Below are 27,452 nucleotides of genomic sequence, written 5' to 3' on the forward strand. Positions count from 1 at the left end.
TAAATTATTAAAGATTTCGAAAATACTCTTTCATAAAATAAATTGCATTTTCTATGGCAAACGAGGTATGGCCATTATTTTTGTGATCTGCTTTAAAAAAACGTAGGCTGTATTTAACATGTATAAACTGTCCAAAATAATTGTTGAGGGTGTTCAGAAATTAATACCAAATTTTTCAGTTCTGACAAATCTTTATTTTATTCTTTTATATTTTTCTTTTTAGTCTTATTTATTTATTTATTTATTATCCCTCTCTTGTTCTAGGCCCTCAACAGGCTTGCGCCTAATTACAGGGTGACCCGCATAATGCTTTTTAGAGGTGCCTCTGCAGAAGATCTTACTACTCCGGTATTTACCTTACGAATTAGGAAAACTGCAGAAAAACCTAAGTCGGAGTAGGCGGCAGAATGCTCGAAACTGGTCTAAGGTAATTCACATCTCTGCCACAGATGAAAAATTCACCTCAATCCAGGTTCGAACGCACGACCTCCGGATTTATAGCCCAATGCTCTACCGTTGAACTACAAAGTCGCTATTATTATATTATATTGAATACAAAGCGGGTGTGATCGTGGCTTGTGTTGCGTGCGCCGTGTGTGTCTCAATACCTATACACATGTTAAACGTGTCGTTTATTTGTGGTTTGCTTTTTGGTAGTTTTGATAATTGTTACCGAATAAAAGTCTTCTACTTTCCACAAAAAGCTTTCATTTAGGGATTGATGGGCAAAAAAAGGAGTTTACGTAATAGATTTAGTTGTCGATTTTTCAATATTTTACAATTGGTATCAATTCTTGAGCACCCCGTATACATTTTTTGAATATTTGTTACATATTATTTAAGCAAATCCTGAAAATAATGGGCCTGTGTCGTTTGTTTTATAAAAGACTATTTATCTACTGAAGGAGTATATTTTTCAAATGTATCGAAAAAACCCAAATAATTCAAAAGCCGTTCATATAGTCACACTCGACAGTCACCTAGTCCAAATTTAAAAAAGTAATAAAAAATAGGGTATCCTATTTAAAATGTCTTAGTCCGAGTCAACATCCGGTATAACCGGATGTAGTATAAAATTGAAAATACCACAGATAATCGGGAGACAATTGGCAGATTGTTTGTTCAGTAAGTTGGGTAATTACCTAATGGCTTTGAGTAAACTGTTGTAATTCGAAAGAGAAGCACCCATTAAATCGGTAACACTGTACCTACATTATGATCAGTATTGCATGGCAATATTACCTAAGTTACTATAGAACATTATATTTTACCAGATAGGCCCTTAGTATACCGCTTCTTAAACTCTATTTCTGTTTAAATTACATCTACCTTTTCGTTTAAGCGTTTTCAATATTGGAATCTGAGATATAATTATGCGTTTTTTACAACGCATCATTACGTTGACTTTTAACGATGGCCTTTTAGTGGCATATCACTACGTCTGTCAATCTAGGTGATAAATTATTAGCATATCAAATATAAATAATATTATCTAATTGTTAAATGTTTATATACGTTTCTATTGACTATTAAGTGTAAATGGGGGATTAAAAAGTGAGTATAAATTGAAACGATGTAGATATTACTTACCTATAGCAGGTGTAGGTACTAAAAAGTAGATACACAAGTAAGGTATAATGGAAACTGTCCACAAAGATACATATCAATATAAAAATAGTTTTAAACAATATTAGATTGTTCAATATATTGTACGTCATTGTAAAGCTAGTGCTTCTGTTTTCAACTTCCAATTTCAAAAGTACATACTGTGTATTCTAACATAAACTGTGATAAATTAAGCGCTAATGGTTGTTACCCTCGTTTCACTTAAACTTTTGTATCTAAATTGTTAATAAACGTGACTAAATTCCATTACTTATTCAATATACCTGCTAGGTAATAAAATTTGAACATGTAACCTTAGATTAGTCACATTTACATTATGATATTAAAAATGACGGAAGAAAAAAACAGTTGTAACAAATGTATTCGTATATGTGTAAATAATATAGGTAGTAGAAACTTCCCTAATGTACACAGTGATAGACCTAACATTATTTATGTGCAGCATGGGTAACTTGTAAATTACATGTAACTGTAGTTTTCGTTATACTTTATTATGTATAAATTTGTAATAGTCCAGTCGTGTATTAGCAATATTATGTGTATGTATATTTTTCACCACGTAGTGACTGAATGATATTGTGAATATAGAAATAGTACATCAATCATACTCGCTCCATTATTTATTGTTATATATTTTATAGATATAATTGATGTTATTTTTATCCTTTTCTGTATTTATAAACAATAGGTAGGTAACACCGCAGATGTATTATTATATTTGACTGATATTTTTAACATGTAAAGGCTTTAAATGTTTAATTTATTATTTTGTAGGTGGTGGTATGCTGAACGTAATATTATTTTCTAAATTTGTTTATCTAAAATGTAATCAAAATTAGTATCTATCTCATTCATTCGAATGATCAGCAGCGCAAAGAAAATATAATTAAACATTCAAACGCCTCGGCATTTAATACGCTTATGTCCTAACCGTTAACTGTTACTGTTAACTATGTGTATAAAATAATTGCTTACAGTATTCGTCCGTAGTGACAAAAAAACGTTGATTATTAATTTAATAGTCTACAAAGTACCTATTTCAGAGTAATATAAAGCTTTTATTGCAATTAATTTGTTGTTTGTTTGTATTAGAGAATGTACTTGTTGTTAAATAAATACTAACCGAATGTAGCACACTACTACTTTTAATCCCTGATGATCCTGAAATTTTCTCCATCTGAGAAGGGCTGCAAAGCACCATAGACGATTATGTGTGTAAAAACACCCCCCCCCCCTCCACATACTCCCACACTATCTTATAAATTCTGATTCTGTAACAATTCTATAAACGTTTGTTTTTTTGTGATAACGTGTATGAAAAACAATAGGTACTGAGTTAAATGGCTTTACCACAAGTGTTCCTGCAGATGCAAAACGTTTTATTTTCCATACATTCACAAGTCGAGAGTACTTCAGATTACAAGTTAAACATGGTGTTAGAGAATCATACTTTCACTATTCACTATTTTTCACATTGAATGGCTTATATTTTTACCCAATTTGAATTGTTTCTAGAAATAACGGAATTAGTTTCAGATTTGTTTCCATTTTAGTGCCTAGACAAGGAATCATAAGGCCGAAAGTGTTCCTACAAGTTTAGACAGAATACATTTAAAGCCAAAAAGGGCCACGTTCCCTTAGAACTCATCGGACAAAACAACCGTGCTAAAGAAAATTCCGAATCACTGTTCACAGAGGTTAAATATTGGAAAACGCTAAATACATTTTGCATCACATCTACAATATACAAAGACTAATCATCCGAGGAAGTAACCCTTGAATTTAAATAATTGAATTCCGACGTTAATGCAATACAAAACTTGATAAGTTAAAGAATTGCCATCACAAGTAGATTTAAAAACGCCTCCAATCCTTTCCCGTGTGTGAAGGATACATTCTGAAGTCTCTTACATAAAGTAATGCATTGTTAATTAGACGGACGTCCCCCAATCCGGAATGTATCTGTAGGTCCTGGATAAGGTAACCTCAGACTAAAGTTGTAGTTTGAGATAATGCCGCTAATTATCTTAATACAGTCAAGCCAACCAAACAAGTCTGTCAAGAAGGCGATGGTTTGGTGTCGCTGTATTTTAGAAGTACAGTCAATGTCAATAGTGTTTGGCGGTAAATTTAAACGTGAATATTCAATTTGAACTGGAATAAATTTTTTTTTTCAAAAACATAATGTTTATTGTAATGCTTTCTGATACACAACATTATAACTTTTGTTTTCTGGCGTGTAAATAAATAATGGTAAATGTTTTCCAACATGGGACCAAGGTAACAAGCGCCATATAATAGGTGATGTGAAAAACATGGATTTTCCAAATTGATCCTACAAGAACTGAACGATTGCCCTTGCGATTTATTTATCAATATTGCAAATGCAAACTGGAATTTGTAACCGTGTTAAGTTGAGTGGCATGTCAATATCGTTCGGAATCATAGGGATGCATGGAATTAAAACCTATTAATTCGCACTTTATACTTCCATTTCAAAATTTTGGCTTCGATGACGTTCATTAATTTTTCCACCGCATGCCGGGTGCCATTACAAAGACGTAGCTGGTTTGTGTTCCGCAACATAATGATTAGCGATACAACTTTTAATTTCAGATTATGTGGTAGTAATTCGGACAATTCCAGCGAATTTAAAAATTACGTTGGATAATTAACATCATCTTGGTTAATAACGGAATCACAGGATTTTAATGTCATCAATTTTGAATGGCATGATTGTGGTGAACTGAGATTCTTATTTTGTTTTTGAACATACACTTTTCAAAAAACTCACTGAAGTAACTGAAAACTGGATAAACGTTCCGATGGAATGGACTAAGAAATGTATAAGTTAACTTTTTGATGGATAGATGCCGATCGATGCAGCTGCTAAAAAAGACATTTGCGGCACGCGAACTGATAAACGATCGAAGTTTAAGCAGTATCGTCGTCACTTTCCTCTTCACTGATTTCGGAATCTTCGTCTGAAGTACCAGTGTTTACTCTTAACGTGTTGGCAGTGTTGATTCCAATCCGAAGGACCTATCTCTAAGAATGCATTTCTCACCAATTTTTCAATCTCCGCATTACTTTGGTTAACGTTTTTCATCGCTACTTTATGCTTAGCCAAACTCCATATCATTTCTATAGGATTGAGGTCGCAATGGTAAGGTGGAAGGCGCAGTACTGTGTGACCATGTTTTTTTAACAATTCATCAACGCAATAGGTCTCAGTGGGTTTTAATTGCTTTACTAGCTCTATTAATTCAGCTTTTCGCATATCGCTGGTTGTTGATATTCCGATATTGTTCAACCATTCCCGCATACTTTCTTCACGTGTTGCCTGTGTTGGAAGTTTGTTAATTTGAACCCCATGGTAAGGAGCATTGTCCATAACGACAATCCCATTTGGAGGCAAATTTGGGATGAGTTGCGTTTCCAATCATCTCATAAAATTATTGTGGTTCATATCGTCGTGGAAATATCTCCAGACCTACTTTTTGATTTGAATATCAGAAGTGCATTATCAACGAAACCATATGATCCTCCTGCGTGAACAATTATATATCTTTGGCCGCTACGATCAGTTTTATAGACACCAGGTTCATCTTCTGCTTGCCAGCACTTATTCACTCCATAAGATGGATGGATGTAGGTTTCGTCTAAAAATGTGACTGGTTTCTTGTTTTCACTACAGTGACTTTATAAGGACAGTGGCGACAACTTATCATAATCCGCCATATTGGAGCTAAAAAATTGATTGTAAGATCAATATACCTTGTCATGTCAAATTGTGAGCGTAGAATAATAAATGTCAGTTTCATTTAAGTAAAGATTCTTGTTCAAAACGAACGGCGCAGAAATGATCGTTTAAAGCTTTGCAGAACAACCTATGGGAAAACAAATGCCTCCCAAATTCAAAAAGGTATGGGTATATGGAAAACGGTATAATAAGTATGAAATATGGTGCAATATCCAAAATGTACATATAAATAATCATTAAATTGTGTTTGACATTTCAGTGTCTTCTGTCACTTCTTGTCCCCTGTCGCGTGTTGCTCCTTCCAGACTTAAAAGTATTTCTTTAGTCTCTTAAATGGAAGACAAAACACGTTGATCTAGTCCACGGAGTACAAGAGATCAATATTCCATGTGCTCCAGCAAACATGAAACCAATTCAAGCGTATTTACGATCACAATTGAATTTGCTGCTAAATTTCGGATAAGCTGCTTCTCTAACCAGTTTTCTATCTAAACTCATTAGGTATTTAGGGCTTCTGAAAAAAATTTTACATCAATTACCAGTCGTAAGGTTAGGCACAGTTTTACATCTAAAAACACTAAGCGGATTACATACCTTATAATATCGTAATAAATCCAAACTATATGCGTCTTTAAAAATCGAGTTTATATAAAACTGGAGACGGAAAACGTAAAATAAAGCAAATACAAGAAGCAAAGTGTAAACTAGTAACATGAAGCCGTGACAATTACAGGTGACACTGTCAAAACAGTATAATTAATAATTATAGCACGGAGTGTACCGCGTCGTTTTGAAGGTTTTCTATTGGCCAGTTTGGAATTTAGCTCCAATATGGCGACCGGAACCAACGACCAATCAAAAACGAGATACCCTGTTGTCGCCACTGTCTCTATAAAGTCACTGTAGTTTTCACCTACTGCATCATTTTCTTTCAATCTGCGTAAATAACGAGACCGCCACACAACAATGTCACTACGTTCCATCAATAATTTTCGTTTATTGTGGCATTTTTTATATTTAAAGCCGATATTTAATAAAGATTTCCTTAGTGTTTCTTTACCTCCAATATAGCCAATCTTCTCCTTCATTTTATAAACTAAATCATTGATCGTAGGGACTTTTTTATCAATAGTGTAAATTTCATTAACAGTTCTCTTCAACTCCCCTAAATCAAAATTATCGAACGTGATCTTGTTGGAACCCCCACTACGCCGCTTCTTTGAAGGAGATTTTAATGCTCCATCATGGGAAAGTTTGGCTTCGTTTGTATAGAATAACAATAAGTATTTATTTGATAATAGTATATTATATACCGCGGGACTGAAGTAGTACTTTTAATCCCGAAGGTAAAGTTTATGGCCCGACCGAAGGGAGGGCCATAATTTACCTGAGGGATTAAGACCACTACTTCAGTCGCAAGGTATATACGATATTTTTCGTACTTCCGAAACTGAAACACTTAATATGTATGGAGTTAGAGAACGCGTTCTTTCAAAAAATCGCTGCTTAACAAGTTACCATAGGAACGTTGCGTTGGTATGACAATCCCTATGCTATGGTAACAAAAATAATTTGGAAACTGTCATTGCTAGTGTCATAATTTTGGTGGTGGGTGACAAAGGTGTATTTGATATTCATAAAAAGCAGCCAAAGTAGGTAAAAAATTGATACCACGGAAATCTAAAAAACTATATGAGCAGCAGTACGATGCGTTTAAGAAGTAGTGCCGCATACAAAATGTGGAACAACCTACTGAAATTGCCTTGTTAGTAATTTCATCCTTCCGGGATTTTCGTCCACATTTAATCCCGGCGGGACAAAAAGTGACACTTCAGTACTTGTCATAATGGAGTGAAGTTGTCACTTTAGACTCGGAAGTACGAAAAATTATAAAACACATCGCACCTAATTTTGGATATGAATTTTTTCGATTTGCCGGTCGCAGCAGCAGCTAGCTCTGTAGCTTTTTCTAAAGGAAATTCCCACACACCGGCAGCTTTCTGCTTGTCGAAGAATTCGACTACCCTTTTGATAATATTTCTGGCTTCAGAATGCACAGGTTTTTTCTTGTTACTTGCCATACCGATTAAATTGGTGATAACAATTTATAAATATGTCACTGTCACATTTGTTAGGGACTGTACACGCCTGCGTTGTAGGTATTGGCTTAAAGTTTTCCCGCTACGAATTTTTAAAATTAGTTCGCATTATTTCCGAGAGACTTGTTTGCTTGGTGGAGCTGTACTTCGGCATACAGGGCGGTGCCTAGCGCAACGCAGCATAGGGATTTCAATGGTAATTTCTTTATAGTCAATTACTAGCTCCCCTAATTATTTTAGAGCAAAAGTCTAAATACGTTTTTTTTAGAGAAAAAAATACTGCATCTGTTCATACTTTTAGTTATAATTTTCCATTTTTCAAAACCGTAGAAATCGACAAAATAAAAAATTACATTTTTATAAATCAGTGATGCTTTGGAATCTTTTAACAAACTACAAGCGCATTTGTTCCTAAACTTATATTCGGATTTTCCGCTACTGCAGCCAAAACATTGAATGTATAATCGTTTTCCTGATGGTTTTGACGGACATTTTGAACGTTATTGCACTTGCAGTTCTTTAACTAATTTATAAACAAGTATAAATTTAATATACGTCAAAGGCAAATAATGAAACGTGATCGCTGTTTTTTTGGTAATTCAAAGTCATATTTGATTTATTGTAAAATGATCCTTTTTATTTTGTCGATTTCAACGGTTTTGAAAAACGGAAAATTATAAGTAATAGTATGAACAGATGCAGTATTTTTTGCTCTAAAAAAAAACGTATTTACACTTTTGCTCTAAAATAATTAGGGGAGCTAGTAATTGACTATAAAAAAATTACCATTGAAATCCCTATGCTGCGTCGCGCTAGGCACCACCCGGTATACCTCTACAAGGGCGAAATAGTTATTTACGTTATAAGTCCGGTAGGTTACTTGTAACAGTACGAGTTAGACATTATGGACGAGGCGACGTCAGGAGCCGAGTCAAGAATGTCTTAAACGAGTACTGTTACAAGTACTACCGGACGTATATCGTAACGTATTTTATTTCATACTGTAAGTCTGTTCTGTATCATTATTTCATTTCAAAGATTACAAAATTTCATTATATTGTAAAAATCGCATTACCTTGTTTCTGTGGCAACGGCCGTTGCTATAGTTTGTAGTTTGTTTACATTGAATTTTTTTCACTAAAAATGGACGCTATAAACGTTGTGGGATGTTCCACTGTTCCCGATACAATCCTGTCGAAATCTCATGAAGCAACCGAAAAGTTGGTTCCTAAGAAGTCGACCGCAAGGTATGAAAAAGGGTACTAAGTGTTTTGCCAATGGAGGAACGAACATGGGGCGAAACAGTAGAGGAAAAAGTCATGTTGGCATACTTTTTGGACGCAGTAAGTTTTTGAATTGAGATTTTTCTACCTGGGTTTCGGTGTTAAAGCGTCATGGGGCATGGAAAAGCTCATCGACGGCAGAAAAATACATCGAAGGCTCGGTAGAAGGAAAAGTTAAGATTGACCGTATGATACAACTGATACAAGGCGGCGAAAATTTCATTGAAGTTCTACAGCAGAAGGAATCAAACATTACTAACTCGACATCCAGTAATAACCCAGGCGTTAGTGTTGAGGGTAATACAAATTGTTTCATTACAATCAATGTTAATGTTTGAAATAAAGAATTACAGCCAAATTTATGTTGGGGTTTAATTTAATTAATTGTGTGAAGATGTCAAATTTGATGTAAGTATACAAATAAAGGTGGGTTCATAGTTCTCCGTTCGTCCGTTGCGTTGATCCGACAAACGGATAGTGAAATTTGTTAAGGTTCATAGCAATCCGTCCATATCGTACGTTTACAAGTTACCTATTATAGGTATAGGTTATAATAACCATAACCTAAATTATATTTTGTACTGTATCCACCGTGATCTTCAGTACCTACGTGGAAACTACTATCAGATTATCACCGCGAAGAACGTAATAGGCGAATTTGCTCTTAAACGTCAACAGTATAACAAACATAACCTTACTCTTGTTAAAAAACGGACCAACGGAAACGTAAATGTTCAACTTCAACCAACTTTCCCGTTGTAAAAGGACGACGTACGGTTTAAAAATTTACTGTGTTCTGATTGGCTAACGGACAAACGGAAACGTATGAACGGAGAGCTATGAACCCACCTTAACAGCCCAGTTGAAAGAGATTTTTAAGAATTAATGAAGCTCTATAATAATAATGTATTTGTTTGTCCAACAGAAAAAAATTCCAATAATCAGACAAAGAAAGATAAAGTTTGTCGTGCTCGTGGTTTATGCCAGTTGTTGTGACTAGAAAAATCAAACAACTGCTGCCATTACTGTCAGAAATGAAAGTAGGTCAAGCTAAAATCGAAGCCGGTCAAGACGAGATTAAACCCGATCAACAAACCTTGGAAGCTATGTTCGAAATCCGAAATTAAAGCCGGTCAACAGACAATGGAAGCTAAAATCGAAGGTGGTCAGAAAGAAATAAGAATCGAACTCAAAAAAGAGAAACTTGGCAAGAACTCGAAGTTGATATACCCCGGACTTGTTGAGATTCAGGTTTAGGATAGACCTGAAGAACGGAGTACTTCGATTAGACCATGAACAAGTTCCAATTTACAGAGAAGAAGACGAGCTGTTACGCGTAATGCTTGTGGACGAACTCACTCTACCGGAGTATTGTCAGAAAGTTGTGATGACTTTCATGGAAAGGGTCGAGTTTATGACAATTTACGGTAATGCCCTTTGGTTTGTGTAACGCCCCCGCAACGTTCGAAAGATGAATGGAATTGGTTTTGAGAGTTTTTCCTGGAAGAAGTGTTTTGTGTATTTGAACAACATAATTGTGACTGCTCGCACTTCCTAGAATCTCTAAGACGTGTTTATGGTATATTGAGGAGATTTAGGAGAATGGAGTGACAGTGGATTCCAACAAAGTTTATGCAGTACAAGAATAGCCTCAACCAAAAGATAAACATAAATCCTTGTTCCTAATGGATAACCTTTCTGCAATGCCCCGATCCCAGCCTCCGTCTAGCTTGGCCGGGAACTCAGGTTGCCGTGCCATTTGCAGTGTGGTACAAGATCCGTTCAAGAAGAAACTCTAGGGAACGATTAGGTGAAAAACCTGCGTCAGCAATTGGGATCCATCCATGATAAAGTTCGCCATAATATGCAGTTGGTAAACGATAGAATGAAAGTTCAGTAGGTACCTACGATGTGAAAGCCCAAGCTGGTGGTTATTTACCTACCTAGAGATCTGGTTTGATCGTATTGTCCTCAGAGGAGCAGGAGACGCAGGGAAACCAGTGGTAATGCAGATAAATCGGTTGGCTCCATACGTGGGACAGAACGAGCCCGCTGCCCGAGGGACATCCGGAAGAAGCGAATGTGAATCAAGTGAAACCATACGACAATAATAGACTCGAATACAAAGCTCCTTTAGTTTTAGGTTTCAAAATTGGCGTTTAATCAATCCGATCTTGTTCAGTGGATGTATTAAAAAGGTTTAACTTAAAAATAATGTATTTTTCTAAAAATTATAAGTTAGGTATCTTACTTATACCACTTTATTTGTTATTTGTTAATTAATTATTTACTAGGTCCCAGTCTTCAGAAGTTCAGAGTAACTGAGAGCACAAAATAAATAAATAAGGTAGTTAAAATATAAACAAGATGTTCATTTTCTACGAGGCTGAAACATCTACCCTAAATGGGTCCTAAAAGGCACAGACAATTTCTTTTTGAATTGCGGTTATTTTTGCGTAATGAGCGCCCTCTAAACGAATTGTATCGTACTACACGCCCACAATCTGTATTCTGGGCCGGTAAGAAAGTAGAGCTCTTCCAATCCAATTGGAGGATATTGATAAAATAGATTCTTTCTTTTACACATAACCTAAAATTTTTGGTAAACAAATAAATTGCTGGTATTAGAAAATGTTTAAAAACACATTTCAAAGCGGTTTCCTTTCAATTTTGTACAGTATTGGAAGTAAACCGCTCCAAATTTGGGATAAAAAAGTAAAAAACGGCCACATAAAGCGCATAACAGACGAAGATATTCAGTCTTTAGTATTAGAAGTTGTGGGATCAAATGTAAGTACAACATATATAACCTGCCCGGCCGATCCACGAAAGACACTGGGGATTAAACTACCGTTCCTAGTCATGATTGTAAAAAATCTAAAAAAGTACTTCACGTTTGAAGTTCAGGTAACTCTAAACATGTCGCTGATCTTATTTTAATGCTCCGTTTTGCAGATTTTGGACGATAAGAATGTTAGGAGAAGGTTTCGAGCTAGTAATTACCAATCAACGACCCGAGTTAAGCCATTTATCTGCACCATGCCAATGAGATTGGATGAGGGATGGAATCAAATACAGTTTAATGTAGCAGACTTCACCAGGCGTGCCTATGGGACTAATTATGTGGAAACACTCCGAGTACAAGTACATGCCAATTGTAGGATACGCAGAGTATACTTTTCAGATCGACTGTATTCAGAGGACGAGCTTCCTGCAGAATTTAAACTTTTCCTTCCTATACAAAACAAAACAAAAGCGGTTGTAGCACAATAATTTCCACGATAAGTCAAAATTTGCATAACTAATTAATGGCACCAATTTTTATACCACCGTATGTATGGCTACTAATATCACTTGGTCACTGATTATTTTATTTCTTCCATAGTCACGTAATCTAATTCACAAGTACTGCACAATGTAAGTGTAGTTAAATTGATGTAATTTATAAATTGTGATATAAGTATTTAGGTAAATTTGATATTAAAGTACAAACATGAGTCTGAATCAGTTGCTTTCTTTTATTTCTTTGAATCCTAAACAACCTTTAAAAAATGTTCGTTCATGGCTTAGAGTTGTAAGTAATAATTTTCTATGTACCTACTTACAAAAGCACATTTCAAAGGTATTTTGAATGACAGCTGTTACTATACCTCACTTCAGTTTACTTTAAGGTAAACTGTTATCAAATTATCAATCATCCCTTTAATTTTGTACTTATAACAAACTGGAACTAACACATTTTGTTGCATTGTTGATATGAGAATCTCATCAAACTTTTAATGTAATAAAATTGTTTGCACTTATTGGATCAATACGGCTATTTAATCTCCATGGATTACATATGTTCTCCTTATACAAGATTCTCACCTAAGAACCTAAGTAGTATACTCGTGTGAGAACACCCATTAGCCCTTGCGTGGTTTAAGGAGGTGGTTGGCAACATCCCACAAATATGGGAGGCTATACACACCTAAAGGTAGTGCTTCCCTAGGCTCTTGAAGGTTGCCATTTGGGTGGGAACCTGACGACTTGTTGGCGGTTAAACGGTGCCCGGCAGAGCGGAATACTTGGGCAAAAGTGGGCAGCTGGTGTCTCTTCCACACAGCCGTGAGGTATCAACCTCAAAAGGGAGCCTGATAGCTTTCGACATTAACGAAAAGGACTAGGCTAACCTAATTGCTGAGGGGGGAAAGCCCAGTTATGGGTTTCTCTCTCTCTCTCTAAAGGTGAGGGTCTGTAACCCTGCTGAACCTGAGGTGAGGAGTAAGTCAGTACAATCCCCACAACAACACCAGCAGCAGCTACAGGGCAACTGCAAGAAGCTACGGAAGAATCACTGTCCAAGGCAAACTCACAAACTGTGTGGTCTGTACCTACTTGTTCCAGGCGTTAGCAACCCCCACACAGTCGTGGGCCACTCTCGAATTGTGGGGAGGCGATTGCCTATCCTAGAAGGGCAATCGGACTCACTCACTCCTCAATAATTCACGTTAGGAAAAAACTATCACATTTATTTCTTGATGATGATGAAGAATCCCAACCAGACATATTCAACTAGGGTCCCTTTTCTCCCTCTTCTCAATTGTAAGTAAAATTAACGTACCGAGACACACTATATACAAGGTCCTCATTGGAAGGAGTACTTACTTAAAATATTTGGCAGGCTTAAGGCACACGGAATTTTATTATTCAAGGGCAGTTTAAGGGTTGTCGTTGTTTATACATTATTTAAACATAATCTATCAACAAAATAAAAATGTTCACTGTATTACGAAATTTACAACCCCCGCACCCTAAGTATTCTATAAGTTATAGTGTGAATTACTTATGCGAATCATTTCCTGATAATAATGATTGCAGAAAGAGAGACAACTAGTTTACGGTTACTGTGGGTATTCCATACCCCCCGATACTACATTCTCCACCAAAAAATGTTTAGCGTAGCAATCACATATAAACATTCGACATTCGACGTTGGACGTTGGATATTGGACAATGGACATTGAACATTGGACGTACTGAGATGGGCACTTGTTGTTTACCTGCACCGGTGACCTAACTTTTGCTTTCCTGATTACCAAATTATTATTAGAAATTCTACTCTTTCCTTTATTTGTCTGTACCCTAAACCGTTCCCAGTATCCTTGCCTTTAACCTGTCTCCCGACCAGCTCCTCTGTGTTCAAGTGGATGACGACTACAGAGCGTCGGAATAGTGGAACCTCTTTAGGGTGAGCAGAGTGTGTTGCCTAATGTCAAATAAAACGACCTTTCTTTCGAAACTTTATTTAAAGTGGAAATTTTAACTCTATTATAAGTTGCTCTCGTCTCATAAATATAAGTGTAGTACCCCCTATTCTACGCATCTAAACCACAACGTTTTAAAGACAAAAAATCATGTACTCCACCTCGCACGCCGCCAGCCAGGGGCGAACCCGTAAATCGTCATTCTTCTTTTTTGTGCGGTTTAAACCACACGTGTTTTGTTGTATTTCGGCGTTTAGTGTTTCTGTTCGACGAGATGGCAATTTTCCATAGCCTCAGCGATACAGCTGATACCAACTTCTGACCGCGGGAATACTCCCGAAATGGACACGGTCAATTACGGAGATATACATCTCCGCGGAAATATACATTTCCGCACGCACGGATGATTTTCACAAGTACTCGGGATTAGGAGCAGTCTCAAGTGCCCGACGTATTTAATCCGTCTCGACCAAATGGAAGCGAGATGGCGATTCTCTAGCCCCAGCGATGCGGCTGATACCACTTCTGACCACGGGAATACTCCCGAATTGTTCACGGTCAATAGTGGAGATATACATCTCCGCGGAAATATAAATTTCCGCACGGACTGACGGACGGTTTCGCGAGGAGGCTGCAATTCGGGATGAGGTGCTGTCCGAAAAAGGTATTTAATTCATTTTCGCATTGTTGCGATCGTTTTAGAGGAATATTCCTCTTAGGCCAATGATATGATTGAGCTTGTCGTTTTAAGTGAATTTTCACTTTTGGTAATTACTACCATTTTTGGAATGCCTTGTTAGATAACGTAGATATTTATCTACCTTGTTTTTTTAACATGATGAAGGACCTACTGTTAGCTCGGTTTTCTTGCCTTGTTATGTGGGGTCGTTTAAGAGCGCGACGAATTCCTTCACCCCGCTAAATAGGCCTGGCTATAGTACGTCTATTCGAATAAACAATGACCATTTCATTGGCTTGGCGCTAAGTAGCGTTTTTTACTGCGAAAATGAGCCGTAGAATTTAGAACTGTTACGTTCTTTAGGTTTACTAATTATTTTTGACACTGTTTGTCTTACAAGGAATTTTGTTAGAAAACTTCCGCGGACTTTTGTTTTAGAGAAAAATGCGAAATGTAACGCTGATGTCCACGACATTCCCTTATCCAAAGACGTGTGAAAATTATTATTGGCGTTAAGGATGTTAGAATTTTAAATTCGACCAGCTGCTTTGTGGGACACCGGCGAAATCTCGTCAAAGAAGTTGGGCGTAAATTAATTAAGATGTGACTCGTACCGCTACATTTCTTTGTATTGGCCGCAGAGGGTAAACTTGACCATGTGTGTTCGGAAATTGCCGAAAAGGGACAGATCCTCTGAGGCCGTCGTAGGAATCGGTTGTACGCCAATTTAGTTTTTTTTTTTTCATAAGTATATATAAAGCCATCGTGAAAATAAATCATAATCGAGCTAACACGGAGAAGCAAGTTGGATAGATATTATGAAAGCGGAGGTTGAGTGAAGATATTCGAACGGAATGTGTGCTCCGTTACCCTCCTCTGACCCACTGCAAATTTTTAGAGGCCCCAGCTAAGCTTGGAAGTGGCGGCAGCTATTAATGCAGCGTCAAGGAACCGAGACAACTGCTTGCTTAGTTTTCAGAAGCAATTATGTTGCAGCATTTCTGCAATTGGGAAGGCGATTTTCCTTGCTGTTGCGGGAGGACAGGGAGACCAACCTTCAGGTTGTGAAATCCCTCAGCCATGCAGACAAGCTATAGACCGCCCCTTTTCTCGTGCAGCTATTAATGTAGCGTCAAAGAACCGAGACAACCGCTTGCTTGATTTTCAGACGCAATTGTGTTGCAGCATTTCTGCATTTGGAAGGGCGTTTTCCTTGCGCAGCAGGGTAGGGAGACCAACGTATACCTAGGTGGTGCAATCCCTCAGCGATGCAGGCAAACTATTGGTCGCCTTTTTTGGTTGTATTCTTCCACGAGGAAAGAGTTACTTGCCCTAGGATTCAGTAACGAGTTTATGAACCAGCCGCGTAATGCAGAGGTGGCTGATTAGCTGTTCGGAATCAATCTGAACGAGAGATGGAGAGCATGCAAAAATTTGGAGAGAGTGGGCCGAGAATTGAGGCTTGCTAAACCAAAAGCTCCAGTTGATTCTCGGGCAGCAAAAAACGCCAGGGGTCAATCTCTGTTCCCTCGAGTTCAGCGGGACCGTCAACCTTTCCATCGACGGACTCTACCCATTTACAATGCGCGACCAGCATTCCTGCTGGAGGGGAGAAATCTATAGCAAATGATGCAGGTGCAACAGAGGAGACCTGCAAAAAAGCATCTGAGACAGCATTACCTGTAAGTCGTTTGGCTGGAAGATTGAAAAATGTTTACTCTTTTTGGCTTAGTATTACTAAGATTAGTACTGTTTTGTCGTGGATAAAGGGAATATATATTCCTTTCTTAAAGTATCCACACAGTTCTTATAAAATGGGAACCGACTTGGTCACAGACAGCGTTGATTAACTTACAAAAAGCCTTAGCTGACCTTTTAAAATTGGGAGGTATTAGCCGAGTGAGCAGTGGTTCCGGGCAATTTATCTGGAATAATTTTTCAGTCCCGAAACCAGACGGTGCCTAGCTTTCGTTAATTTTGATATTTTCATTTAACGGAGATTTATCCAGTTGGTTCCCACCTTAGAACTACTGTACTTTTTCAGTGGTTTATCTGGACAACTTCTTGCTTTTAGGAGATTCCTATAGGAATTGCTTGCATAATGTTCCTGAGACGAGTACTCTATTGAAGCCTTTGGGTTTTTTATAAGTAAAGAGTTGTATGGTTCCTCACAGGTTTGTGAGTGAAGTTTTGGGGTTACCCATAATATTATAGAAATGTCTATTAAAATCCTCTCGAAAATTCTTGATAAAGAAGTTGAGAAACTTTTCAAAATTGTTGTCTCCTAAAAGTTTGCAAAATACATGATTTTGCTACGCTGGTAGGAAAGATGGTTCCCATAAACCCTGCCATGGAATTTGGTTGGCTTCACACTAGGAGTTTTGAAAGAGTAAAACTGCTTTAAATTCTTATGGAGAAAATTATGACACAATCATGGAGATTCCCTCTAGTCTAAAGGAATTTGAGTGGTGGTTGAAAAATTGATCAAATTCAGGAAACGCGAAGTCCCCGCCGTTCTTGTTCAGCGGAACAGTGCAGAAATCCTCTCCCTCTTAGGAGAAGGTGACCTTCTGTTACAGAAGGTTGATCCAGCAGTGGATTCCGACACCACCTTAGATGAGATTGGATTTAAAAAAAAAGGGAATTTCTACAGAGAGGCGTAGCGCCCTGTTGGAGAAATATCAGACTCCCTCAAATTTCTTAGAGAAATTACAATTTTACTTGGAGGTTTGGTCAGATGCTTCAAACACAGGCCATCCCGGGCCAAAGTGGCAACAACATCAGCTTTGAATGAATGACGATTTACGGGTTCGCCCCTGGCTGGCGGCGTGCGAGGTGGGGTACGTGATTTTTTGTCTTTAAAACGTTGTGGTTTAGATGCGTAGAATAGGGGGTACTACACTTATATCTATTTCAACGAGAGCAACTCATAATTTGGATCGAACTTCACATAAGGTAAGTTCGTTTGATCCATAAATTATTATATATTTGATAGACTACTGGTGGGTGTTGTCAGTAAGAATAAGAAATCTATTTAGCTGCTGTTTTATTCTGCATAAGTTTTTACACGTCGTTACATTCATTACACATCGACGTGTCTCCTACCACCTTATTCTAGTACCTAAATACACAACAGCTTTCTCCCAACAAAACTAGCATTTAATAAGGCTAAGTAACTGGTTACAAATCTAATTTATCTGGTTTCTTAATAATTCGACCTGATCTAGATGTACAAGGCTCTCTAACGGGTAATGGTGAACGATTTGTACAAGACGTGTGTGGTAGGGTTTCTGGTATAGATTCAGTAGGAACAGGTTGTTCGACAGGGTGTGGATCGTCAATTATTGGTGTATTTATTTCGGAAGGAGCACTAACAATGTCATGCTGAGTTAGTTTCCCTGGTTGAAAAGTTTCTTTGTCCTTGAGATATGATTCTCTAATATGATCGGCATGAACTAATTTCATGGTGTCGTTAACCCATACCAAATATGTTACCAGACTAATCCTTTTATAGATTTTCCCCTTGATCCATCCTGATGGCTTGCTGTTCTTCACAATCTGCACTAAAACGTCCTGTTCTTCTGTAAATTTGCGTAACTCCGCTCTACTTTTGTCCTCGTAATCTTTCACCTTCTTCCTCTTCTCTTGAAGTTGATCTTTACCCTTTTCCCGTAAAATTGTAATTCTAGTTCTTGGTACTTGCTTGAAAATCATCTCAGCGGGACTCATTTCGTTCGTGGATGTCGGAGTAGTTCTGAATTTTAACAAAAAGTTGCTTACTTGATGCTGTATTGTAATATCTGTGCCAGCTTGATGGTGTTCATATAACTGCTTCTTAAAATTACTCTTAACGGTTTCTACAAAACGCTCTGCCAAACCATTCGAACATGGGTGTAAGGGTAGAGAAAATTTACATCTGAACGCATTCGTTTTACAAAAATCCTTATACTCTTCTCCATTTAATCCTAGCAAATCAAAGCTTATGGTTTTTGGTAGAGCGAAAGAGCGTGAAAAAGCGCTGAAATCTTTAAATATCAAAATTGACGATGTGAACTTACAGTGCTCAGACGTGTCGCGTAACTTAGGGCTTAAACTAGATACTAACCTAAAATTTAAACAGCATGTTAATGAGTGCATTAGAAAGGCTTATTACAACTTAAAAATTATTTACAGTAATCGGCAAATATTAGGGCAAAAAACAAAGGCGATGCTCTGTAATTCTTTGGTACTTTCTCATTTCACATACTGTGATACTGTTTATGGTCCTTGTATTGATAGTGTGGATATTAAGCGAATCCAGAAAGTACAAAATTCATGTTTACGGCTTATCTTCGGTATCAAAAAGCGAGAGCATAGTTCACATAAGTTGAAAGATGTGGGTTGGTTGAAAATGAGCGATCGACGGCTGTTGCATGCGGCATGCTTTTTTCGGAAAATAATTATTACTCTCCACCTTACCTATATGGCCTAATTCAATTTAGAACAGATGTACATCATTTAAATTTAAGGCACCGCGGTTTATTGTCAATACCTCGTCACTCTCTATAATCTTTTCGCCGGTCATTTGTTTATTACGTCGCCTATGTTTATAATTCTGTTCCATCTGTTCTAAAATGTAGCACTTTGGATCACAAGACATTCAAGAGACTATTTTTCAAACATTTGGTACGATAGTTGGTTTTAGTACTGAAACAGAAAAATGCAACACAAACTAAGGAGAGCATTTTAATGTATTTAGGGAAAAAGTCAATTGGTAGATTTACTTAGAAGTGGTGATCTATAAAAATATATATATTGAAACAAGGTTAAGTGGAAGAGCAGGAGGTTACTTGTGACCAACCTGAACATCGCCTTGGGGTTCAACAAGCATATGAGTTTTTTTAATTTTATTGTTTTGTATGTTGTGTTTACAATTATTTTTATTTAGCTTGTTGAATAAAGACATTATGGTCGGTGTATCTTGTGAGAACTCAGGTCTAGCCTGGTTAACTAATCGCACGGATTAAAATCAAGTAACGATTAGTGTCTGTGTCTGTGTCTGGTGAAGTTATGTAGGGTCCTAAAAAAAATAAAAGAAATAAATAAATAAAATAAAAATTCACACCCTCACATTGAAAATCTAGAGATAGTATGTATTTCATACTTACCAACATAGCTATTGATGGGCACAATAGCCAACGCTATCAGGAAAGAGGAAAACAAAACAAACAAACAAAATCATTATAATAATTCCTGTAATTTTATTAAATGGAGTTTATTGTGTAAGTGTTTCTTTGGTTTTGCGTTTGGGTTGAATACGAGTGGGTTGTGATAACGTGGTGTGTTTCTGTGAAGAAGGAGTTTTGTGTTTTTTACCTGTGCTAGGACGTGTAACTTTATTCAGTGGACCTGTCTTTGTGGTGCATGTTGCCTTACTTGTATTTATGGTGTTTCTTTGTTCTTGAGGTTGTATTTGTGTGGTTGCTTGGGTTATTGGTGGAGACATTACAGTATTTTGTGAGCCTGTAGTGCTGTTAAGGTTGTTGCGTTTGGGTTGAGTACGAGTGGGTTGTGATAACGTGGTGTGCTTCTGTGAAGAAGGAGTTTTGTGTTTTTTAACTGTGCTAGGACATGTAATTTTATTGGGCGGACCTGTCTTTGTGGTGCATGTTGTCTTACTTGTATTTATGGTGTTTCTTTGTTCTTGAAGTTGTATTTGTGTGGTTGCTTGGGTTTTTGGTGGAGATATTGCAGTATTTTGTGTGGTGCTGTTAAGGTTTTTGCGCTTCGGTTGTATACGAGTGGATTGTTTCTGAGAAGAAGGAGTATTGTGTTTTTTAACTATGCTAGGGCGTGTAACTTTATTGGGTGGATCTGTCTTTGTAGTGAATGTTGCGTTACTTGTATTTATTGTGTTTCTTTGTTCTTGAGGTTGTATTTGTGTGGTTGCTTGGGTTATTGGTGGAGCCATTACAGTATTTTGTGAGCCTGTGGTGCTGTTAAGGTTGTTGCGTTTGGGTTGAGTACGAGTGGGTTGTGATAACGTGGTGTGCTTCTGTGAAGAAGGAGTTTTGTGTTTTTTAACTGTGCTAAGACATGTAATTTTATTGGGTGGACCTGTCTTTGTGGTGAATGTTGTCTTACTTGTATTTATGGTGTTTCTTTGTTCTTGAGGTTGTATTTGTGAGGTTGCTTGGGTTTTTGGTGGAGATATTACAGTATTTTGTGAGCTAGTAGTGCTGTTAAGGTTTTTGCGTTTGGGTTGAATATGAGTGGGTTGTGATAATGTGGTGTGTTTCTGTGAAGAAGGAGTTTTGTGTTTTTTAGCTGTGCTAGGTCGTGTAACTTTATTGGGTGAGGGCGTCTTTGTAGTGCATGTTGCGTTACTTGTATTTATTGCGTTTGTTTGTTCAGGAAGTTGTGTTTGTGTGGTTGGTTGAGTTAAGAGTGGAGATATTACAGTATGTTGTGTATCATGTTGTGAGTCTAAAGTGCTGTTTAGGCTTTTGCGTTTGGGTTGAATACTAATGGGTCGTGATAATTATTATTATTATTATTATTATTAAAGGGGGGTCCATTATCAGAAATTAATTCCTCTGATAACCCTAAATAGGCAAACGTTATTCGTAATTTTTCAATGGTATTTGTTGCGTTTGTTCCATTCATGATGTGAATGTCTATGAACTTAGAATGACTGTCGACAATTAATAAAAAATTGTACTTCAAGTAATAAAAGAAATCAATATGTACTCTTGACCAATTCTTGGAAGTTTTAGGCCAAGGTGCAAATGGTACTTGAACACTGGCCCTCTGATGAATTTGACATGGTTCACATGTTCTCACATAATCTTCAATATCGTTATCAATGTTAGGCCACCACACCTCATTTCGAGCAAGAAGCTTCATTCTAACAATACCCACATGCTGCTCATGGAGTAATTCTAAAACATTAGTTCTTAAGTCATACGGTATGATTATACGATTTCCCCAAAATACGCAGCTATTTTCAATGGACAATTCGGATTTCTTACAGAAATATGGTTTTAATACGTCATCAGAATTTTTATTTGGCCAACCTCTTTTTGTCAAATCTATCACTTTATTCAGTACTTTATCCTGCTTAGTGCTTGCAGCAATATTTTCAGAATTTATAGGTATTTCGTAATATATTGAAAATGAATAAATTGGTTCGTTGACGATATATAATTATATAATTATTATAATTACTTACTATCCATCAGCTCTTTCTGTATTTATTGTGATTATGTGTTCCTAGATGAAGAATTCGAGGACTATGTCCACGTAAATGATGTGGACGCAATATAGAATCTAGGCAAGAATGCAGGACTCTAGAAAAAATGCCCCAATACGAGAGGTTCTTGAAAACAATTGCAAAAAACAATACACTCCAGGATCGCATTTGACAATAGACGAGCAACGAATACCATTTCGCGGAAAGTGCCTATTTAGAGTGCATATAAAGAGCAAGCCAGCTATGTACGGCATCAAAATAACTATTATTTCATACTGTCCGGTAGATGTTCGATTACACTATTATTTTGAGTCCGGTAGGTGAGTTATTACAGCATCAGAGACGGTAAGTGTCGCTAAGCAACACTTACCGGACTGTTATTTGTATATACATCAAATTTGACATCTTCACACAATTAATTAAAAACCCCAACATAAATTTGGCTGTAATTCTTTATTTCAAACATTAACATTGATTGTAATGAAACAAGTTGTATTGCCCTCAACACTAACGCCTGGGTTATTACTGGATGTCGAGTTAGTACTGTTTGATTCCTTCTGCTGTAGAACTTCAATGAAATTTTCGCCGCCTTGTATCCGTTGTATCATACGGGCAATCAATCCTTCTACCGAGCCTTCGATGTATTTTCCTGCCGTCGATGAGCTTTTCCATGCCCCATGACGCTTTAACACCGAAACCCAGGCAAAAAAATCTCAATTCAAAAACTTACTGCATCCAAACAGTATGCCAACATGACGTTTTCCTCTACTTGTTTCGCCCCATGTTCGTTCCTCAATTGGCAAAACACTTAGTACTCTTTTTCATACCTTGCGGCCGACTTCTTAGGAACCAACTTTTCGGTTGCTTCATGAGATTTCGACAGGATTGTATCGGGAACAGTGGAACATCCCACAACGTTTATAGCGTCCATTTTTCAGTGAAAAAAATTCAATGTCAACAAACAACAAACTATAGCAACGGCCGTTGCCACAGAAACAAGGTAATGCGATTTTTACAATATAATGAAATTTTGTAATCTTTGAAATGAAATAATGATACAAAACAGACTTACAGTATGAAATAAAATACGTTACGATATACGTCCCAACGTCCGGTAGTACTTGTAACAGTACTCGTTTAAGACATTCATGACTCGGCTCCTGACGTCGCCTCGTCCATAATGTCTAACTCGTACTGTTACAAGTAACCTACCGGACTTATAACGTAAATAACTATTCCAATACCGACCGATCTGAAACTATGTGAAAATTAATATGCTATAAAAACTATGAAAAGGTAAGGTAGGCTTTTTAGGATGTCATAGTTACGCTCGCTTGTTTGTAACTGTCAACAAAAACTAAGAATTTTTTATTTTGGTAAAATCGTGCCTGTAAACCCTTCAAAAAATATTGAAGACGAAAGTAACGAAGCATATGAAGGCGCTTCTTTCATCCCCTAAGATCACTTGCCGATAAAGGTTAGTTTGTGTAAAACATTGCATGCTCATGCTTCCAAAGTTTGTGGTTGTAGATTGTGACAATTATGGATATTGGAGGAAGTTGCAGCTTGCAGATCAGAGGAATTGTTAAAAATGAAGATGGAGAATCGATGCTGGTATAGTTAGAATTCCAGATACAAAAACTAAAAGTCAAGAGTTTTTACCATTGTTGATGCGGAGAAGAACTCAGTTATTTGGCATTACATAGGAAGATAGATAGATAGATATTACCTGTTCTGAAAATAAAGAAAATGAATAGGTAGGTACTTTCTGAATGTTTTACAAGAATTCAAAAATGAGGGATTACAATTTTTTTAATCCCTAGGGATTAAAATTACCTATTAATGCACAAAAATTAGGGATTAAATTCAATAAAAACGTGCCGCCATTGGAAAAAAGGGCTTTAAATATTAAATACCCGCTTTATTGTAAATGGTTTATTACTCTTTTAACTAATTATGCAAAATTCACGTTAGTTTGACAACTCTAACAACTGTTTACTGATGTATCTATGATTCAACTACTCAATACACGTGCTTTAAAGTTGCTAAGTAATGATACTTCAATTATGACTTTTGAAACTGTCATCTGGGTGAAATAAATAAAAAATCCTCTTAGGCGCTTTCTGTAAATGCAGAACATTTCTTTGGCTTGTACCTATCCTTTGGTTGAAGCTTTCACAAATGCGCGTAATTCAGGGTATGCTTTCAAATCTGTTCCACTATTTAATCGCAGCATTGTTTGAAGTTTTGAATGAATGCATCAACAGACACAAAATTTAAATACCTTTGACATTTCCTTCATATATACCAGCATTTAAGACTTTATTCGTAAGTAACTTCCTATTCATCCATGGAAACAACTTATCATATTCTTTTAATAGGCTTTACTGGATTTGTATTTTGCACCTACCAAGTTTTCTTTAGATTTTACAACACAAAGCCATTTAATGGACGGTGTATTATCTCTTCAACTGAAATCGTTTATTCACAAAGACTATGTTTTTTTATAAGCAAACGTCAAGTGACATTTTCATGGCAATCGTGAACTTACAAACAGCCAGCCCACTTAATTATACATGTATTCGAGTATATAACGTCAATATGATTTCATTGTATTTCCTATTTTTAATAATTATACCGCAGGTATAATAAAAAATACTATAAGATACACGTGTATAATTGGTCTGTAAAGCACTTGCAACGTTAAAAGCACTCCGGTTAGCGTCGTGCCATTAAACTCGTTGCGCGTGCTTTAAAGACTAGATTATACACTTTTATCTTAATATACCTTCCAAACTATGCTTATATTATATGCCTTTCAATTCGAAATAGAAAATTCAGTCAAGACAAGACTGATGGTCATTTGAATTCTCTAGAATGGTCTACCCCAGCGATTCTCAACCTTTTTGTAATCGCGACCCCCTATTTTCTGGGTTTCATGACCGCAACCCCCTAGCACTTAATCCTATTGTTAATGCCATTAAGGAACCCAGTTAAATGCACTACACGCTAAACTAAATATTTTTTTATTTATTGTTAGCGAGTTGAATACATACAACAGTTATGTAATATGCAATGCCCTACATACGGGGTGTCAATTTTAAAACTATGCAGTCGGCCATATTTTCCAAACCAAAGAAGATATTGAAAATCGCGCAAAACCGTTTCGGGGGTATCGAGGGTGAACCACAATGACGTTATGAGTGACAACCCCCCACCCCCTTAACTCCCCAGCCCCCCTCTTCAAAAATCCTAAATGGCAACCCCATACTTGTGACCCTGCTTGTGACACATCGTTGGAAAGCGACTGAAAAATGTTTTCCAGTGGTTCCAATAAAGTCAATATTATTCATTAAGACAATTAAATAAAAATTTAACAAAAAACAAAAAAAACTATATGTTGCCATTGAGAGATTTATGTTATTGTCTTTAGCACTTCCAGATTTCGTTAAAAATCCAAACAGATTTGATTGCTTGCTCATTTTGAAACTAAATAAATTCCGTCACAACTTTCCTATGCACTTTGCGTTTTGTTGAATTCGGAATTGAAATCGAAATTATCTTGCCTGTCCTGTACCTACCGCGACCCTCAAAAATCTACGCGCGACCCCCACGTTGAGAATCGCTGCTTAATGTAAGCTACATTATGATTTATCTATTCAATTATCGTATCCAGTGGTAGTACTTTGCTCTTTAGCGTCATCTAAGTGCTACAAGATATTTAAGTGCACCTACTTACATTTCAGAAGGTTTGTTCTGTTCAATTTGAGTGAAGGTATAATTATATACTCAAATAGAAAAAATCATTAATTATTTTGCTATAGGAACTAATTCATGTCACACCTTCGTGATGGATATCCAAGGCTTTGTAATTCAGTTTTCATGTAATAAATAGGTATCTTTATATTCATGATGTACGTACAAAATATATATTGTATAGGTAATGTATTGTTACAGGTCCATTTTTAGTTTAGTTTTGCTTTATTTATTTTGATTTTAGGTTAGGAATTTGTTTATTATGTTTTGAATTTTGTCTCATAGTCGTGCCCATTTTCTTAAACCTCTTCTTGTGATTTCTCCGCTTTTTTCGATTCTTGCCATTTTCTTATAATTTTATCTTTCTTCTCATAATCTAAACGCTTCTTCCTTCCTTACTGTTTGCACTCTACTAATTTTTGAACCTTATGTGTATACTATTTGATTCAATGTTACGCCTCTGATCCGCTTTCATAGTGTGGTAAGTTGATTACCCACTGATGCATGAGCATGAGACTCTTAATCTCAGGGTCGTGGGTTCGAGCCCCACGTTGGGCGCCAAAAATTAATGTGACGAAGAAAACTGAAAGGAAATAAGAACTCCAGCACTACGGCTCCAGCTGCTCTGGGTGGTAGGGGTGGTTCGACGATACTGAAAGAAATGACTAGAAATGCTCAGAAAATTTAGGCGCCACTAATTTTTCGGTAGTTCCAAGCCGTACAGGAAAAACTAGAACCCTGCTCCTGATGGTCTGGAAATGCAGGGCGAAGGGTAGAACTATAAAGAAGAGAAATAGAGAAAAATAGCGGGAAAGAAAAGGTATTTATTCAAGTAAATCAAGAACTAAAACAGATATTGTAGGGCGAATGATTATGATTGATAATGGCACGGAATGATAACAGGGAAATAACGGCAAAAAAGAAAAATCGGTAGGAGATCTCGTCTCACAGTAAGACAATAAAATTTGACTAATTACTTAATATGATGTAGGGTGGCTGAATTAATGTGATGGTTTTTTTTTAAATTGAACTTTACGGTTTTTTTTTTGGTAATAACATAGGTAACGGAGATTGCTTAGCTGTTCTGGCTCCTTTGAATTTTTCCAGCGGTTGTTCGGCGGACTCCGCGGTTGTAGACCAGTGGCTAAATACGGGGAAAATAAGGATAGGGATGAGGGTAGAAGGGAACAAATGGAAAAGAAATTTGAAGGTATCGAAAGAAGATTGAAGACTGAAGACTTTCTTTGCCATTTGTTGCTTTCTACCCTCATCCCTATCTTTATTTTCCCCGTATTTAGCCACTGGTCTACAACCGCCGAGTCCGGAGTTCTCGGATATTCTGTTTCTGATATACCCCATTCCAAACTTTAACAGCAGCTGCATAAGAAATGTCAAATTTAAAAACTGAGGGTCAGAATATAACCTATTTTTTCTATTTTTTTGTACTCTGGGAATAAAATGACCCCTTTACTCTAAAGTGATAAAGATTTAGTCCCGACGGACAAACACTGTGTATTAAAGCGTGTTTTAATCCAAGAGTGTGGTTTGGTTTCGCCCAAGCACCCTGTGGTACACAATATTTTAAATACAATGGTAATTAGCTATAACAATTTAAATATTGCAGACTTGAAAGAAAGAACGAAGAAAGCTTGTACTGTTACGATTGTTACGGTATATTAATTACGAATATCAGCTCCACATTTGAACTAAACTGCAAAGGATTTTCAGTAATCGTTTCATTTTCCCATTATATACTTGATGGTTGATTA

General features: G+C 36.8%; 2 protein-coding genes across 2 annotated transcripts in view; one reads left to right on the forward strand and one right to left on the reverse strand.

Annotated features, from left to right (window-relative positions):
- The window catches only part of LOC116166911 (glucose dehydrogenase [FAD, quinone]-like), a 361,388-nt gene that overhangs the window by 153,222 nt on the left and 180,714 nt on the right, over positions 1-27,452 (reverse strand). The gene's annotated exons all lie outside the window — the stretch shown is intronic.
- Positions 11,344-12,278, forward strand: LOC116166918 (cilia- and flagella-associated protein 20). The gene is made up of 2 exons (XM_031482130.1): positions 11,344-11,678; positions 11,727-12,278. The coding sequence occupies exons 1-2, from the start codon at positions 11,403-11,405 to the stop codon at positions 12,042-12,044; spliced, it is 594 nt and encodes a 197-aa protein (XP_031337990.1). The 5' UTR covers positions 11,344-11,402; the 3' UTR covers positions 12,045-12,278.

Source organism: Photinus pyralis, unplaced genomic scaffold (genome assembly GCF_008802855.1).
Source record: "Photinus pyralis isolate 1611_PpyrPB1 unplaced genomic scaffold, Ppyr1.3 Ppyr1.4_LG3b, whole genome shotgun sequence".
NCBI lineage: Eukaryota > Metazoa > Arthropoda > Insecta > Coleoptera > Lampyridae > Photinus > Photinus pyralis.

Bases quoted from the DNA above. Each gene is read 5' to 3' on its own strand.
- LOC116166918 (XM_031482130.1), top strand. From the start codon at position 11,403: ATGTTTAAAAACACATTTCAAAGCGGTTTCCTTTCAATTTTGTACAGT. The intron at 11,679-11,726 runs GTAACTCTAAAC...TCCGTTTTGCAG, and splicing joins ACTTCACGTTTGAAGTTCAG to ATTTTGGACGATAAGAATGT.